Source organism: Somniosus microcephalus, chromosome 24 (genome assembly GCF_052327205.1).
Source record: "Somniosus microcephalus isolate GS21.2 chromosome 24, FLI_Smic_1.0, whole genome shotgun sequence".
NCBI classification, from domain to species: Eukaryota; Metazoa; Chordata; class Chondrichthyes; order Squaliformes; family Somniosidae; genus Somniosus; species Somniosus microcephalus.
The window spans coordinates 1,541,425-1,558,034 of NC_141010.1; the positions used below are offsets into that span (position 1 = coordinate 1,541,425).

General features: G+C 50.6%; 1 protein-coding gene across 3 annotated transcripts in view; it reads right to left on the reverse strand.

Annotated features, from left to right (window-relative positions):
* The window catches only part of ezh1 (enhancer of zeste 1 polycomb repressive complex 2 subunit), a 72,474-nt gene that overhangs the window by 18,460 nt on the left and 37,404 nt on the right, over positions 1 to 16,610 (reverse strand). For 2 of the 3 annotated variants that reach the window (XM_085966052.1, XM_085966050.1), the window contains 7 exons: positions 10,729 to 10,892; positions 9,670 to 9,761; positions 9,149 to 9,329; positions 3,565 to 3,923; positions 1,471 to 1,565; positions 757 to 797; positions 239 to 364 (listed from right to left, as the gene is read on the reverse strand). In XM_085966052.1, the coding sequence (XP_085822178.1) occupies positions 239 to 364; positions 757 to 797; positions 1,471 to 1,565; positions 3,565 to 3,923; positions 9,149 to 9,329; positions 9,670 to 9,761; positions 10,729 to 10,892 (1,058 nt within the window). The remainder of the gene's footprint in view (positions 1 to 238; positions 365 to 756; positions 798 to 1,470; positions 1,566 to 3,564; positions 3,924 to 9,148; positions 9,330 to 9,669; positions 9,762 to 10,728; positions 10,893 to 16,610) is intronic. The other variant, XM_085966051.1, reaches the window with a different exon arrangement.

Consider the following 16,610-nt stretch of genomic DNA (forward strand, 5'->3'; position numbering starts at 1 on the left):
CACCCGCACTCTCACCCACCTCCCACCCCCAATATACCCTCCCCCACCCGCACTCCCCACCCATCACCCACCCCCAATACACCCTCCCCCACCCGCACTCCCCACCCATCACCCACCCCCAATATACCCTCCCCCACCCGCACTCTCACCCATCACCCACCCCAATACACCCTCCCCCACCTGTACTCCCCACCCACCACGCCCCCAGGTAACGGGTCGGGCCACACAATTGGCTCACACTCGGGGCTGCACTGACAGAACTTCTCACAGAAATTCTGGGCGGTGACACAGGGACAGGTGACGTCACAGTTGCGCTCGGGGTGGTCACATGGCTGGTAATTGTAAACCTGATTGGAGGAATTATCTGAAATAGAAGAAAGCGCAGAAAGTTAAAATAAACCCATGAACCCGAGAACTCCCCATCCCCCAAAAATGAACCCCAAGCCCCTCCCCCAACCCTATTACCCCCGAAGCCCCTCCCCCACAGCACAAAATTGGGCGGCATCGGTCACAGGTCGCACACATACAGGGGGCATTGGTCAGAGGTCACACACACAAGGGGGCATCGGTCAGAGGTCACACACACAAGGGGGCATCAGTCAAAGGTCGCACACACAAGGGGGCATCGGTCAGAGGTCACACACACAAGGGGGCATCGGTCAAAGATCGCACACACGGTCAGACTGAGACGGCCGGAGATGGGGTTTATCGTACGTTGACTCCTCCCAGAGGGTAAGTGAGGTTGGGGGCACTGACCTTTCTTCAGCTGAATCCTCCTGCAGTGTGCTGCCCACAACCTGCAACAGAGAAGCAGATTGAAAAGCTTGTTCTGTCCCAGTTGTAGGGTTTATAGATCAGAGATTATAAAGTGAAGTACAGGACACATCACTAAGTCACTGGCCTGGCTTCTGACAGCAGTGGGGAGGGGATGAGGTGAGAGGACAGACTCTCCACACCTCACCCACTCCATCCCTCATTACTCTGCAAAGGGGCAGTGCTCCGATCCTGCAAACACAGCCGGATGAGAAATCCGTGTTCGCTGATTCCAGGACACTACTGTACACCTGATAAAGACCAAGCCCCTTTCAATATTAGCTAGAAATTCTCAGTGTGCTTGATCCCGGAGGATGCGAATATATTTGAGCTGCAGTTACCAAGTCTCTGTGCTTCTCAAACCGACACAAGACATACATCATCTGTGCAACTCCTGTAGAGTGAAGATTATAGTGGAGGAGGCCATTCAGCCCATTGTGTCTGCTGACTCTTTGCTAGAGCTATCTAGAACTAATCCCACTGCGTCCCTCTCTCTCTGTTTCAGGTTATTTTACTGATTCTAGCACTAACCCAATCCCACTCACGCTGAGCTCCCACTGACAAGTCCTAAATTCAACCCTGTAAACCCATTGCCTCCGTTCTGTGAACCTGCACTCACCTGTGCACATGCACCTGTGCCGATCTTCAAACGCTCACCTGTGCTTTCTCTTTTTTTTCTGTGGAGACAGGATCTGATCATCAGTGGGCACCTTGTGAATGATGGAAGATTCCTTTACTGCAAACTCGTACACCTGGTGAGAAGACATGCGGCTCAGAGAAGCATGATTTAATCTGACCCAGTTGGTGCCATCAATATAGGAATAGGAGGCCATTCAGCCACTTGAGCCTGTTCCACCATTTAATCAAATCATCACTGATCTTTATCTAAACTCCATTTTCCCGCTTTAGCTCCATATCCAACGGTATACAGTGGTGTTCCCCAGGGGTCGGTTCTAGGACCACTGCTTTTCTTGATATATATGAATGACTTGGATGTGGGTGTACAGGGCACAATTTCAAAATTTGCAGATGACACAAAACTTGGAAGTATAGTGAACAGTGAGGAGGAGAGTGACAGACTTCAGGAAGACAGAGACAGGCTGGTGAAATGGGCGGACACGTGGCAGATTAAATTTAACGCAGTAAAGTGCGAAGTGATACATTTTGGTAGAAAGAATGAGGAGAGGAAATATAAACTAAAAGGTACAATTCTAAAGGGGGCGCATGAACAGAGGGACCTGGGGGTATATGTGCACAAATCACAGGGCAGGTTGCGAAAGCAGTTAAAAAAGCTTACGGAATCCTGGGCTTCATAAATAAGAGGTATAGAATACAAAAGTGTGGAAATGATGATGAACCTGTATAAAACACTGGTTTGGCCCCAACTGGAATATTGTGTCCAATTCTGGGCAGCACACTTTAGGAAGGATGTGAAGGCCTTAGAGAGGGTGCAGAAAAGATTAACGAGAATTATTCCAGGGATGAGGGACTTCAGTTACGTGGATAGACTGGAGAAGCTGGGGTTGTTCTCCTTGGAGCAGAGAAGGTTGAGAGGAGATTTGATCGAGGTGTTCAAAATCATGAGGGGTCTGGACAGAGTAGATAGAGAGAGACTGTTCCCATTGGTGGAAGGGTCGAGAACCAGAGGACACAGATTTAAGGTGATTGGGAAAAGAACCAAAGGCGACACAAGGAAATACATTTTTACGCAGCGAGTGGTTAGGATCTGGAATGCACTGCCTGAGAGGGTGGTGGAGGCAGATTCAATCACGGCTTTCAAGCGGGAGTTGGATAAGTACCTGAAGAAAAAATTTGCAGGGCTACGGGGAAAGGGCGGGGAGTGGGACTAGCTGAAGTGCTCTTGTAGAGAGCTCGAGGGGTCGAATGGCCTCCTACTGTGCTGTAACCATTCAATGATTCTATGATATCCTTACCCAACATCCAGATACTCCTTCCCCTCCCTTATGTGTCGGAGTGTCTCCAACTCGCTCTCCAGCTCAGTGACTCTGAGCCGGAGAGATTCGAGGCAGAGACATCTACTGCAGACTTGTTCGCTCGGGACAGTCTCACTGTCCACAAACTCCCATATCCTGCAGATCAGACACACAACCTGCTCTGCCATATCTTAGTCTATATTTATTTACAGATAATTACTTTTTAGTATGTTTAAGATTTTTTTTAAAACACACTAACTTGCACTAAGTTCTAAAACACTGAACAAATCTTTAAATACTCAGTGACTCAAGCTTACACAAACCACTACAAGTATTAAAGGCAAAGAGCACCTCCTTCTTCCTCTGCACCGAATTTCCACACTCACCAAATTCCCAACTTCTCACTCTGTTTACGATGCACTCCGTGCTTCAGCTCAGTAACTAGTCCCATCAACACTCTCCCTACTGATCTCTCAGTAACTAGTCCCGTCAACACTCTCCCTACCGATCTCTCAGTAACTAGTCCCATCAACACTCTCCCTACTGATCTCTCAGTAACTAGTCCCGTCAACACTCTCCCTACCGATCTCTCAGTAACTAGTCCCATTAACACTCTCCCTACTGATCTCTCAGTAACTAGTCCCGTCAACACTCTCCCTACTGATCTCTCAGTAACTAGTCCCGTCAACACTCTCCCTACTGATCTCTCAGTAACTAGTCCCGTCAACACTCTCCCTACTGATCTCTCAGTAACTAGTCCTGTATATACTCTCCCTACTGATCTCTCAGTAACTAGTCCTGTATATACTCTCCCTACCTGTCTGCAGCTCTTGGTTTTCATCAGTCTGGCAATGGCACAGAAGTTGTTGAAATAGGTTCCGTGCAACACGCGGAAGAGAGATTCCTCAGCACTGATCCAGGTCACAAGCTCTGGGTTCGCACTGTGCTCATCCAACCCAGGACCCTCGTACTGCCCGCGGGTCTCGCACTGCCCGGGGGTCCCGCACTGCCCGGGGGTCTCGCACTGCCCGGGGGTCCCGCACTGCCCGCGGGTCTCGCACTGCCCGGGGGTCTCGCACTGCCCGGGGGTCTCGCACTGATCGTCTGTCTCACACGGTCCAGACATTGGCTTCAACTTGACTGGCGTCTGACTGCGGGAACTTCCTTCCGACAAATCTGCAACAGAAACATCGAACGAGTTACAGCCTGGAATCTAATCGCGGGGAGTGGGGTGCGGGAGTTAGACCCTGGGGCAGGTCTGACCCGAGTGGGGGGTGGGGGTTTGACCCCGGGCGGCGGGGGAGGGGAGTTTTGAACCGGGGGGATTGGGGGGGGGGGGCGGTTTGACCCCAGGTGGCGGGGGGGGTTTGACCCCAGTGGGGGCGGTTGACCCCGGCTGGCGGGGAACGGGGGGTTTTGAACCCGGTGGGGGTGGTGGGGGTGGGGAGCAGTGTTTGACCCCGGGCGGCGGGTGGGGGATTTGACCCCGGGCAGCAGGTGGGGTGGGGGGGTGATATACCTATCAATTCATTCCATGAAAAGCGACGAGTTAAGATAGTAACTATAGGTTTTTATTGGCTAAATAACAGAGCCCACCCTCGTGGGTGATCGGTTCCAACAAGGAAGAATACTAGCCAATCAGTCACCTTTATACCTGGGCAAGCAGGCGGAGCCATGGGCGGAGTCAGCTGAGGTATGCCTAGGTATAACAGCGTGCGTGGCAAGAGGTAACCTTGTGTAGTGATAACAACAGTGTAAACAGTGATAACAGTGTAACAATAGTGAACGGTTGTGAACGATAACAGTGGTTTACCACATTCACCCCTTGTTTAAAATTGAGTCCGGCGGGGTGAAGTGTACTACCAGTTCGTGTATGTCAGTCTATCAGGAGGCCTCGTAAGCCTTTCTGATCGGTGCAGCAGCGGCGGCGGTGGTGCAGTATCCGATGTTAGTGCTGCTGTCTGCGTGGTCGACGAAGGCTCCTGGGGTTCCGGCATGCCGCCTACAGGAGCTGGATTTGGGGGAGTGGTGGGGGATAACGGTGGTATCTCAGGGGTGCCCGAGGGTACGAGGTCTCGCAAGGAGACTGTGTCCTCCCGCCCGTCTGGGTATGCCACATAGGCATACTGGGGGTTGGCGTGAAGGAGGTTCACCCTCTTGACCAGGGGGTCCGTTTTATGGGTCCTCACGTGCTTCCACAGCAGGACGGGCCGCGGAGAAGTCAGCCATGTTGGTAGCGAGGTTCCCGTAGTCGACTTCCTGGGGAAAACGAACATTTGCTCATGAGGGGTGGCGTTAATGGCAGTACAAAGCAGTGACCGGATGGAATGGAGCGCTGCCGGGAGGACTTCCTGCCAGCGAGAGGTTGGCAGGCCCTTAGACTTTAGGGCTAAGAGGACGGCCTTCCAAACTGTCGCGTTCTCTCTTTCCACCTGGCCGTTCCCCCGGGGGTTGTAGCTGGTGGTCCTGCTCGCAGCAATACCTCTCGCGAGCAGGAACTGGCGAAGTTCCTCGCTCATGAAGGATGAGCCCCGGTCGCTATGTATATAGTTCGGGAACCCGAACAAAGCGAAGAGGTCGTTCAGGCATTTGATGACCGTGATACTGGTCATGTCTGGGCAGGGGATGGCAAAGGGGAAACGGGAGTACTCGTCAATAATGTTGAGGAAGTACACATTACGGTCAGAGGATGGGAGGGGCCCCTTAAAATCGATGCTCAAGCGCTCGAAGGGGCGGGTGGCCTTGATCAGGCTTGCTCTGTCCGGCCTATAGAAATGCGGTTTGCATTCGGCACAGGCTTGGCAGTTCCTGGTCATGGTCCTGACCTCCTCGATGGAGTAGGACAGGTTGCGGGCCTTAATGAAGTGGTAAAGTCTAGTGACCCCGGGGTAGCAGAGGTCGTTGTGGAGGGTCCGCAGTCTATCAACTTGCGCGTTGGCGCATGTACCTCGTGATAGAGCATCTGGGGGCTCGTTGAGTTTACCAGGCCGGTACAAGATATCGTAATCGTAGGTGGAGAGCTCAATTCTCCACCTCAAGATCTTGTCGTTCTTGATTTTGCCCCTCAGCTTGTTATTAAACATAAAAGCAACCGAACGCTGGTCGGTGAGGAGGGTAAATCGTTTGCCTGCCAGGTAATGCCTCCAGCGTCGTACCGCTTCCACAATCGCCTGGGCCTCCTTCTCGACAGAAGAGTGTCGGATCTCAGGGCCCTGGAGGGTCCTTGAGAAGAAGGCCACAGGTCTCCCCGCCTGGTTAAGGGTTGCAGCTAGGGCGAAGTCGGATGCATCGCTCTCAACTTGGAAAGGGATGGACTCATCCACTGCGTGCATTGTGGCCTTCGCAATGTCTCCTTTTATGAGGGGGAAGGCTGCGCATGCTTCTGCTGTCAGGGGGAAGGAGGTGGACTTCATGAGGGGTCTGGCTTTGTCCGCATAATTGGGCACCCATTGGGCGTAGTAAGCGAAGAGCCCCAGGGTTCTCTTCAGTGCCTTTTGACAGTGGGGAAGGGGAAGCTCCATGAGGGGGCGCATTCTTTCGGGGTCGGGGCCGATGACTCCGTTCTCTACTACGCAGCCGAGGATGGCAAGGCGCGAGGTGTTAAACATACATTTCTCCTTATTGTAAGTGAGATTCAGCCGTTGGGCCGTACGGAGGAATTTCTCCAGATTAACATCATGGTCCTGCTGGTCGTGGCCGCAGATGGTGACGTTATCTAGATAAGGAAACGTGGCCTGCAGCGCGTTCTGGTCAACCATCCGGTCCATCTCCCTTTGGAAGACCGAAACCCCGTTGGTGACGCCGAAGGGAACCCTAAGGAAGTGGTAGAGGCGGCCATTCGCCTCGAAGGTGGTATACTGGCGGTCCTCAGGGCGGATAGGGAGTTGGTGATAGGCCGACTTAAGGTCGATGGTGGAGAATACCCGGTACTGTGCAATCTGGTTGACCATATCAGATATGCGGGGAAGGGGGTATGCGTCCAGCTGGGTGTACCGGTTTATGGTTTGACTGTAGTCGATGACCAGGCGGTGTTTATTGCCGGTCTTAACGACTACGACCTGGGCACGCCAGGGGCTGGTGCTCCCCTCGATGATGCCCTCCTTCAGGAGTCGCTGCACCTCAGAGCTAATAAAAGCTCTGTCCCCGGTGCTGTACCGCTTGCTCTTGGTAGCGACGGGTTTACAGTCGCGGGTGAGGTTAGCGAACAAGGAGGGGGGTGGGACTTTGAGAGTGGAGAGGCCGCAGGTGGTACGCGGCAGGCGGTTTAAAACCTGCTGGTTGTAGACTGAGTGGGGGGAGGGATCCACCGTATGCCAAAGTGACACTTTGAAGGTGGCATTGGAAATCCAGCCCTAGTAGGACGGCAGCGCAGAGCTGGGGCAGGACGAGAAGTTTAAAGTTTTTATATTCCGTGCCCCTAACCGACAGGGTCACCACACAGTAGCCGCTGACGTCTGTTGAATGGGACTTCGACGCCATCGAGATCCGATGGCGCGTTGGCCGGACAGTGAGGGAGTAGCAGCGCACTGTGTCTGGGTGAATAAAACTCTCCGTGCTCCCGCTGTCGAACAGGCAGGTCGTGGCGTGGCCGTTTACTTCGATGTCCATCATGGACCTGGACAGATGATGCGGGAGAGCTTGGTCAAGCGTGACGGAGGCCAGTGTATGGCTGAGTGAGCTGCTGTAGTCGGCAGGTGAGGCGGTGGTCGGGTCTGGAGACAAAATGGCGGCCGAGTGCGGCGAACAAAATGGCGGCGCCCATGACGCGGATCCCCACGAGGTCGAAGTTGGACAAAATGGCGGAGAAGATGGCCGCCCCCGCGACTCACATGAGGCACTGCTGGCGTCTGTGGCCTTGATCAAAGATGGCCGCCCCCACGACTCACATGAGGCACTGCTGGCGTCTGTGGCTTTCCCCCTGCAGGCGTTTGCGAAGTGGCCTTTTTTTTTGCATCCGGAGCAGGTCGCGTTCCTTGCAGGGCAGCGCGCCCTTTGATGTCTCGCCTGGCCACAGAAATAGCAGCTGGCGGCCCGATCGCGGGGCTCCGCTGCCGCAGCAGGTCCCGAGGGTGGCGGTCCCGATCGATTCCGGGACACCGACGCCGTAGTAGGTCCCAGGGGCGGCGGTGCGAGGGGTATTGCGGCCGACGTCGGGCCCGAGTCCCAGGGTCGCGCAGCACTGTACCCGGAGTACACCTCGAGGTCCCGATGGGCCACTTCCAGGGAGCGAGCGAGGGCTGCAGCTGCTTTCAAACCGAGGTCCTTTGATTCCAGCAGTCTTTGCCGTGAGTAGTCGGACCGAAGGCCTTTCACGAAGGCATCATGGATATTTCCTTCAGCATGTTGTGCAGCCGATACAGCTTTAAAGTCACAGTCCCTGCCGAGTGTTTGTAGCGCCCGTAAAAATTCATCTACAGACTCTCCTGGCTGTTGCGAGCGGGATCTTAGGAGATGTCTGGCATACATTGAATTTACTGGGCTCCGGTACTGCTCTTTTAGCAGGTCGAGGGCCTCCTCCTATGTAGCAAGGTCCCGGATGAGTGCAAATACTTTAGGGCTCACCTGGGCGGTCAGAACTCTTAGTTTGTCGGCTTCCGATGGCACGCCGGCGGCTACCAGGTAGGATTCAAAGCAGCTCAGCCAGTGATCGAAGTTGAGGGCTGAATTCGCTGTACCTGGATTTAGATCCAGGTACAGCGGTCGGAGGGCTCGCAGCCAAGTCGGCTGCTGGGGCTGTTGTAGCTGGCCGTTTCGCTGGTCGTTTGGCTGCTCCAGTCCATTCATTTCAAAATTTAGCCAATAAAATTGATATACCTATCAATTCATTCCATGAAAAGCGACGAGTTAAGATAGTAACTATAGGTTTTTATTGGCTAAATAACAGAGCCCACCCTCGTGGGTGATCGGTTCCAACAAGGAAGAATACTAGCCAATCAGTCACCTTTATACCTGGGCAAGCAGGCGGAGCCATGGGCGGAGTCAGCTGAGGTATGCCTAGGTATAACAGCGTGCGTGGCAAGAGGTAACCTTGTGTAGTGATAACAAGTGTAAACAGTGATAACAACAGTGTAACAATAGTGAACGGTTGTGAACGATAACAGTGGTTTACCACAGGGGGGCAGTGTTTGACCCCGGGCGGCGGTGGGGAGGGGGGGGGGGGGTTTGACCCCGGGCAGTGGGGGGGGTTTGACCCCGGGCAGCAGGTGGGGGGGGGGGTTTGACCCCGGGCGGCGGGGGGGGCGGGGGGTTTGACCCCGGGCAGCAGGTGGGGGAGGGGGGGGGCTTTGACCCCGGGGGGGTGGGATTGACCCCGGGCCGGGGGGGGGGGGGGGGGGCGGGGGGATTGACCCCGGGGGGTTTGACTGTGGGGTGGGGGGGGGCGGGGGGGTTTGATGACTTACCTGAGAAGCTCTGGGAATTTTCACCGCTACATTCCCGGTCACTGTCGCTGACCGCGGTGGGGGGGGCAGTGGGCTGGTTCCAGTTGCCGTGGTGATGCTTTCTGCGTCGCCCTGCGCTCCGCTTCGCCCGGGTTTTATTTTGGGTTGTGGAGAGAGAGGCGGAAAACTCCTTGGCTCCATCCTGCACCCGGGAATTAGGAACAAAATCAGGATCAGTGTCCGCTCCAACCCCATATCGTAATCTGACCTTCAAACCGCCCCCCAAAACCAGGCCACGTCTCAGCAAACCCAGCGGGACAGGAGGCTCCGCCATCCTCCCCCTCCCACTCCTCCCCTCCCCCCCCCCCCCCCCCCCCCCCCAGTGAATCCTACTCGACTCCCAGTGTTGATTGACTGGGTCAGGCTGCACCACACATGACCATGGAGCGATGGGCTCCACAAATCCTGCAGCAATGGACACTGACCATGGAATTGCTCAGATTAACCTCCAGCCGATAATACAGGACAATTAATGAATTCACCAGTAGCATGAAGCAGTCCGTGCCGCACGCATCAGCTTCCACCGAGATCTCTTTATTTTTCCGCTTGTACATGTTTGGCGTTGCATGAAAAGCTGCAAAAGTAAAAAAATATTGGAGCAAATCTCTGCAAAATGAGAACAGTGGGAAGTACACAACACCCACACTCAGTAAAATAAAGGCACACATATATATACTCGTGTGCCCACACTCACACACAGTTTACAGGGAGAGTGGGCCCCTAATTGTGTTGTGCAGGACCCCTGACCTGAAGTGAGTGCGTATGTTGGCCCAGGGTGGCGAGAATGCTGGAGTCAGGGAAAGGACGCAACAGTAAAAAGAGAAACACCGTTTTGCTGCTTCGAACCCAGTTCTCTTCGTTTCTCTTGTGCTGGTGTTTGTGCTCTTACCAACTTTTGCACCATTTGATGTAAATTTTTATTTGCTCCCAGCATCACTACTGCTACCAATCGCCTGTCTGACATATACACAAGAGGAGGTACTCCTCCCCAGACTGATACCTGGGATGGCAGGAATGACGAATGAGGAGAGATTGGGTCGATTGGGCTTATACTCGCTGGAGTTTAGAAGAATGAGAGGGGATCTCATTGAAACTTATAAAATTCTGACAGGACTGGACAGACTAGATGCAGGAAGGATGTTCCCGACGGTCGGGGAGTCCAGAACCAGGGGTCGCAGTCTAAGGATAAGGGGTAAGCCATTTAGGACAGGAATGAGGAGGAATTTCTTCACCCAGAGAGTGGTGAACCTGTGGAATTCTCTACCACAGAAGACAGTTGAGGCCAATTCATTAAATATATTCAAGAAGGAGTTGGATATATTTCTTAAGGCTAAAGGTATCAAGGGATATGGGGAGAAGGCAGGGACAGGGTACTGAATTTGGATGATCAGCCATGATCTCATTGAATGGCGGAGCAGGCTCGAGGGGCCAAATGGCCTACTCCTGCTCCTATCTTCTATGTTTCTATGGGACGCCAAGCGGGTCAGGCTGTACAAACAGTAATTATATAAAGCCTTGAAAATTGCCTGATCGTTACTCACGGTGCAAGAAGCAGTCGTACTTGAAGCAGCGTCTGCAGAAGAGGGTGTGGAAGGAATGCAGTGACTGCTTACGCTGCACAGATTTAGCATTCGGCCCATCAATGTTCGGCGTGCACTCGGGGGGCAGTGCCGAGGGGTCGCACAGCTCGGTCAGCTCCCAGTACCTGCAAAACAGGAAGAGCAAGTGTCATTGCCCAGCACGACACGCAGTGCGACACACGGGGGGCGGGGGGGGGGTGGGGGAGAGGAGGGGAGGTAGTTAACAGGCAGTTAAGAGGCTTTTCACCATTTTCCGCCTGATGCAGCCTTCCCGCCGGCGGGAAACCCTGCCAGGGTCAGTGAGGTGAGCTGTGGGTCTGCTGCAGTGTAAGTGTGCAAATGATAGCTGCAGAGGTAGTGTGATGGGCGCAATGGTGCACAGGTAAGTATGACAGGTGAGAGAATGTAGTGAGAAATATTTTTATTCTGTTTATTATGTATCTGCAGGTGACAAGATTTGATGTTTCTGTAAAGCCTCATCTGATCGGGAGAATTGACAGATGGCTTCTGCAATCTCACATGCAGCTGCCATCTGTTTTCTCCTAAGGAGAGAGGCATTGGTGAGCTTGGGTGCAAGGGCTCACCTTTGGGCAGTGATTGTCAGTGTTTGACAGCACCTCAATGCTGCCAAACACTGACAATTCATCTGTCAAAAAATTATGGGGCCTTTTAAGAAAACCGGCAGATGCCTTGTGCATTGAGTGGTGCTGGAGTTTTGCTAAGTGGGAGAAAAATCATTTAAGTGTATTTTGTGAATTTTAGTGTGTTAAGAAGTCAATTATTTGAAGTAAGTTTAATTTTTTAAGGGTTTTTTAAACTCTTGGGCAGTTTAAACCGGAAGTAGAATCCGGGTATAAAAGGGGAGGGTCTAGTGCAGTGCACGGAGTGCCTTGTGCATTGAGTGGTGCTGGAGTTTTGCTAAGTGGGAGAAAAATCATTTAAGTGTATTTTGTGAATTTTAGTGTGTTAAGAAGTCAATTATTTGAAGAAAGTTTAATTTTTTAAGGGTTTTTTAAACTCTTGGGCAGTTTAAACCGGAAGTAGAATCCGGGTATAAAAGGGGAGGGGCTAGTGCAGTGCACAGAGTGCCTTGTGCATTGAGTGGTGCTGGAGTTTTGCTAAGTGGGAGAGTTCGGATAAGTGGGAGGTGAGGGTGTGTTTTTTGCTCTGTTTTGTTCCCCACTCCCAGGCTTGGACAACACTGGGGAGGCGGAGCAGCGAGTCGAGTCAACCAAACAGGCCCCACAGTATTCAAGGAGGAGGTTGGTGATCAGCTGGTTGGTTGGTTTTCTTCCTTCTCTTCTCTTTTTTACCTTTAAGTTGGTAAGTCCTTTGAATAGTGGTGTGACATTATCATCTATATCCGGGCAGGGTCTTCATAACTAATAATAAGAAATGTAATTAATTATATAGAATGGAGCAGGTGATGTGTTACTGTTGCGAGATGTGGGAGCCGGTGGTCCCCATTGAGGCTCACAGTGATTACATCTGCGACAAGTGTTTGCTGCTAGAGGAACTCAAGTTCCATGTTATGGGGCTTGAGACCGAGCTTCAGACACTGCGACACATCAGGGAGGGGGAGAAGTTCCTGGACTCTATGTTTCAGGAGATGGTCACACCTATGAAGTTAATTACTGCAGATGTAGTCCGTGGTCAGGGACAGGACGGTGTGACTACGAGTGAGGAAGGTACAGGGATCCAGGATGTAGTGTTGAAGGAGACGCAGCCCTTATTCTTGTCCAGCAGGATCGAGGTTCTTACTCCCTGTGAGGGCGGGAGCGGGGACTGCAGGGAGGATGAGCAACCTGGCCACAGCACCGTGGTACAGGGGGCCATTCAAGTGGAGGGAGTAAAAAGAAATGTTGTAGTGGTAGGGGATAGTATCATTAGGGGGATAGATAGGGTTCTCTGCAGTCAAGAGCGGGAGTCCCGAAGGCTGTGTTGCCTGCCCGGTGCGAGGGTTAAGGACATCTCTTCTGGGCTGGAAAGAAACTTGGAGTGGGAGGGGGAGGATCCAGTTGTCGTGGTCCATGTTGGTACAAACGACGTAGATAGGACAAGGAAGACGGTTCTGTTAAAGGAGTATGAGCAGCTAGGGGTCAAATTAAAAAACAGAACCTCAAGGGTATTAATCTCTGGGTTATTACCTGAGCCACGAGCGAATATGGCTAGGATAAATAAAATTAAAGAGTTAAATGCGTGGCTCAAAGACTGGTGTGGGAGAAATGGGTTTTGCTTCTTGGGACACTGGCACCAGTACTGGGACAGGAGAGAGCTGTTCCGTTGGGACGAACTCCACTTGGCCAGTGCTGGGACTAGAGTCCTGGCGAATCATATAACTAGGGCTGTAGAGAGGGCTTTAAACTAATTAGTGGGGGGGAGGTTTCTAGAGAGCAAATAATAGAAATGACAACAGAGAAGGTCATAGACTTAGGTAGCAGTGGGGGAATTAAAAAACAGAATGTGTCAGGAAGGGACAGAAGGTATGGAGCAAAAAGTAAAGTACTAAAAAGGGAAAAAACAGGAACTAAGTGTTACAAAACATATTTGAAAGTTCTTTATCTGAATGCACGTAGCATTCGTAACAAAATGAATGAGTTAACGGCACAAATAACGACATATGGGTATGATCTTGTGGCCATTACAGAAACATGGCTGCAGGGTGACCCTGACTGTTAAATAACCTGGTATGTTTAATTCCCAATCAGGAAGGACAGGCAGGAAGGGAGAGGAGGTGGGGTGGCTATGTTAATAAAGGAAGGAATCACTATAATACAGAGAAATGATATTGGGTCAAAGGAGCAGGATAGTGAAACAGTTTGGGTGGAGATAAGGAATAATAAGGGGAAAAAAACACTAGTGGGTGTAGTCTATAGGCCTCCGAACAGTTGCAACTCTGTTGGACAGAGTATTAATCAGGAAATAGTTGAGGCTTGTAATAAGGGAACAGCTATAATTATGGGGGATTTTAATTATCATATTAACTGGACAAATCAAATTGGGCAGAGCAGCCTTGAGGATGAGTTAATTGAGTGTATTAGGGATGGGTTTCTTGAGCAGTATGTAACTGAACCGACCAGGGGGCAAGCAACCTTAGATTTGGTCCTGTGTAATGAGACAGGATTAATTAAAAATGTCCTAGTAAAGGATCCCCTTGCAATGAGTGACCATAACATGGTTGAGTTCCATATTCAATTAGAGGGTGAGAAGGTTGGATCTCAAACAAGCATGCTGAGCTTGAATAAAGGAGACTATGAAGGTATGAGAGCGGAATTGATTAGAGTGGACTGGGAAAATAGATTAAAGGGTAAGACGGTACATGATCAGTGGTGTACATTTAAGGAGTTATTTTACAACTTCCAAAAATATATTCCACTGAGGAAAAAAGGGTGGCTAAGTAAAGTAATTAAGGATAGTATCCAACTAAAAACAAGGGCATATAAGGTAGCCAAATCTAGTGGGAGGATGGAAGATTGGGAAGTCTTTAAAAGACAGCAAAAAATAACTAAAAGATTGATTAAGAAAGGGAAGATAGATTATGAAAGTAAATTAGCAAAAAATATAAAAACAGACAGTAAAAGTTTCTATAGTTATATAAAAAGAAAAAGGGTGGCTAAAGTAAATGTTGGTCCCTTAGAGGATGAGACCAGGAAATTAATGGTGGGAAACATGGAGATGGCAAAAACACTGAACAATTATTTTGTATCAGTCTTTACAGTAGAGGACACTAAGAATATCCCAACACTGGACAAACAGGGGGCTCTAGGGGGGGGAGGAACTAAATACGATTAAAATCACTAAGGAAGTGGTACTTGGTAAAATAATGGGACTCAAGGCGGATAAATCCCCTGGACCTGATGGCTTGCATCCTAGGGTCTTGAGGGAAGTAGCGGTAGGGATTGTGGATGCATTGGTAATAATTTTCCAAATCTCCCTGGACTCAGCAAAGGTCCCGGCAGATTGGAAAACTGCTAATGTAACACCCTTATTTAAAAAGGGTAGTAGGCAGAAGGCTGGAAACTATAGACCTGTTAGCCTAACATCTGTGGTTGGTAAAATGTTAGAGTCCATTATTAAGGAGACAGTAACGGGACATTTGGATAAACATAATTTAATAGGACAAACTCAGCATGGTTTCATGAAGGGGAAGTCAGGTTTGACAAATTTGCTGGAGTTTTTTGAGGAAGTAACATACAGGGTGGATAAAGGGGAACCAGTGGACGTAGTGTATTTAGACTTCCAAAAGGCATTTGACAAGGTGCCACACAAAAGATTATTGCTCAAGATAAAAAATCACGGGATTGGGGGTAATATTCTGGCGTGGGTGGAGGATTGGCTCTCTAACAGAAAGCAGAGAGTTGGGATAAATGGTTCGTTCTCAGATTGGCAACCAGTAACTAGTGGTGTTCCGCAGGGGTCAGTGCTGGGTCCCCAACTCTTTACAATCTATATTAACGATTTGGAGGAGGGGACCGAGTGTAACATATCAAAGTTTGCAGATGATACAAAGATGGGACGGAAAGTAGTGAGTGAGGAGGACATAAAAAACCTGCAAAGGGACATAGACAGGCTAAGTAAGTGGGCAGAGATTTGGCAGATGGAATACAATACTGGAAAGTGTGAGGTTATGCACTTTGGCAGGAAAAATCATAGAGCAAGTTATTATCTTAATGGCAAGAAACTGGAAAGTACTGTAGTACAAAGGGATCTGGGGGTCCTGGTGCACGAAACTCAAAAAGTTAGTATGCAGGTGCAGCAAGTGATCAAGAAGGCCAATGGAATGTTGGCTTTTATTGCTAGGGGGATGGAATATAAAAACAGGGAGGTATTGCTGCAGTTGTACAAGGTATTGGCGAGACCGCACCTGGAATACTGCATACAGTTTTGGTGTCCATACTTAAGAAAAGACATACTTGCTCTCGAGTCAGTACAAAGAAGGTTCACTCGGTTAATCCCGGGGATGAGGGGGTGGTCATATGAGGAGAGGTTGAGTAGATTGGGACTCTACTCATTGGAGTTCAGAAGAATGAGAGGCGATCTTATTGAAACATATAAGATTGTGAAGGGGCTTGATCGGGTGGATGCGGTGAGGATGTTCCCAATGATGGGTGAAACTAGAACTAGGGGGCATAATCTTAAAATAAGGGGCTGCTCTTTCAAAACTGAGATGAGGAGAAACTTCTTCACTCAGAGGGTGGTAGGTTTGTGGAATTTGCTGCCCCAGAAAGCTGTGGAAGCTACATCATTAAATAAATTTAAAACAGAAATAGATAGTTTCCTAGAAGTAAAGGGAATTAAGGGTTACGGGGAGCGGGCAGGAAATTGGACATGAGTCTAGGTTCGGAATGGTCATGGCCCTGTGGGTAGTGGAGTGGGCCCAGGGGCCGTGTAGCCTGGTTCTGCTCCTACTGTGTTCTAATTCTGTGTTAGATTTCAGGAGATGGTTTTATTCCTGTTCCTGGCTGGGGTGGAGATCGCCTTTACAGAAGGTAAGTACTGTAGAAAATATAGGGACAGAGTGATCTCCTGGAAGAATTTCGATCGCCTAGATGGGTCGGAGAGGAATTTCCCAGATTTTTTTCTCCCAAATTGGCCATTGGGTCTTTATCTGGTTTTTCGCCTCTCCCGGGAGATCACATGGGCTCGGGTGGATGCACAGTGATAGAAGATTTGAGGTTAGGATCAGATCAGCCATGATCTTATTGACTGGTGGAGCAGGCTCGAGGGGCCGATTGGCCTACTCCTGCTCCTATTTCTTATGTTCTTATGAAGCTTCATGCACTGATGTCATCTGACACCGGCTTTCCCTTAATTGGCCGGCATGCCTGCAGGGCGGGGCTTAA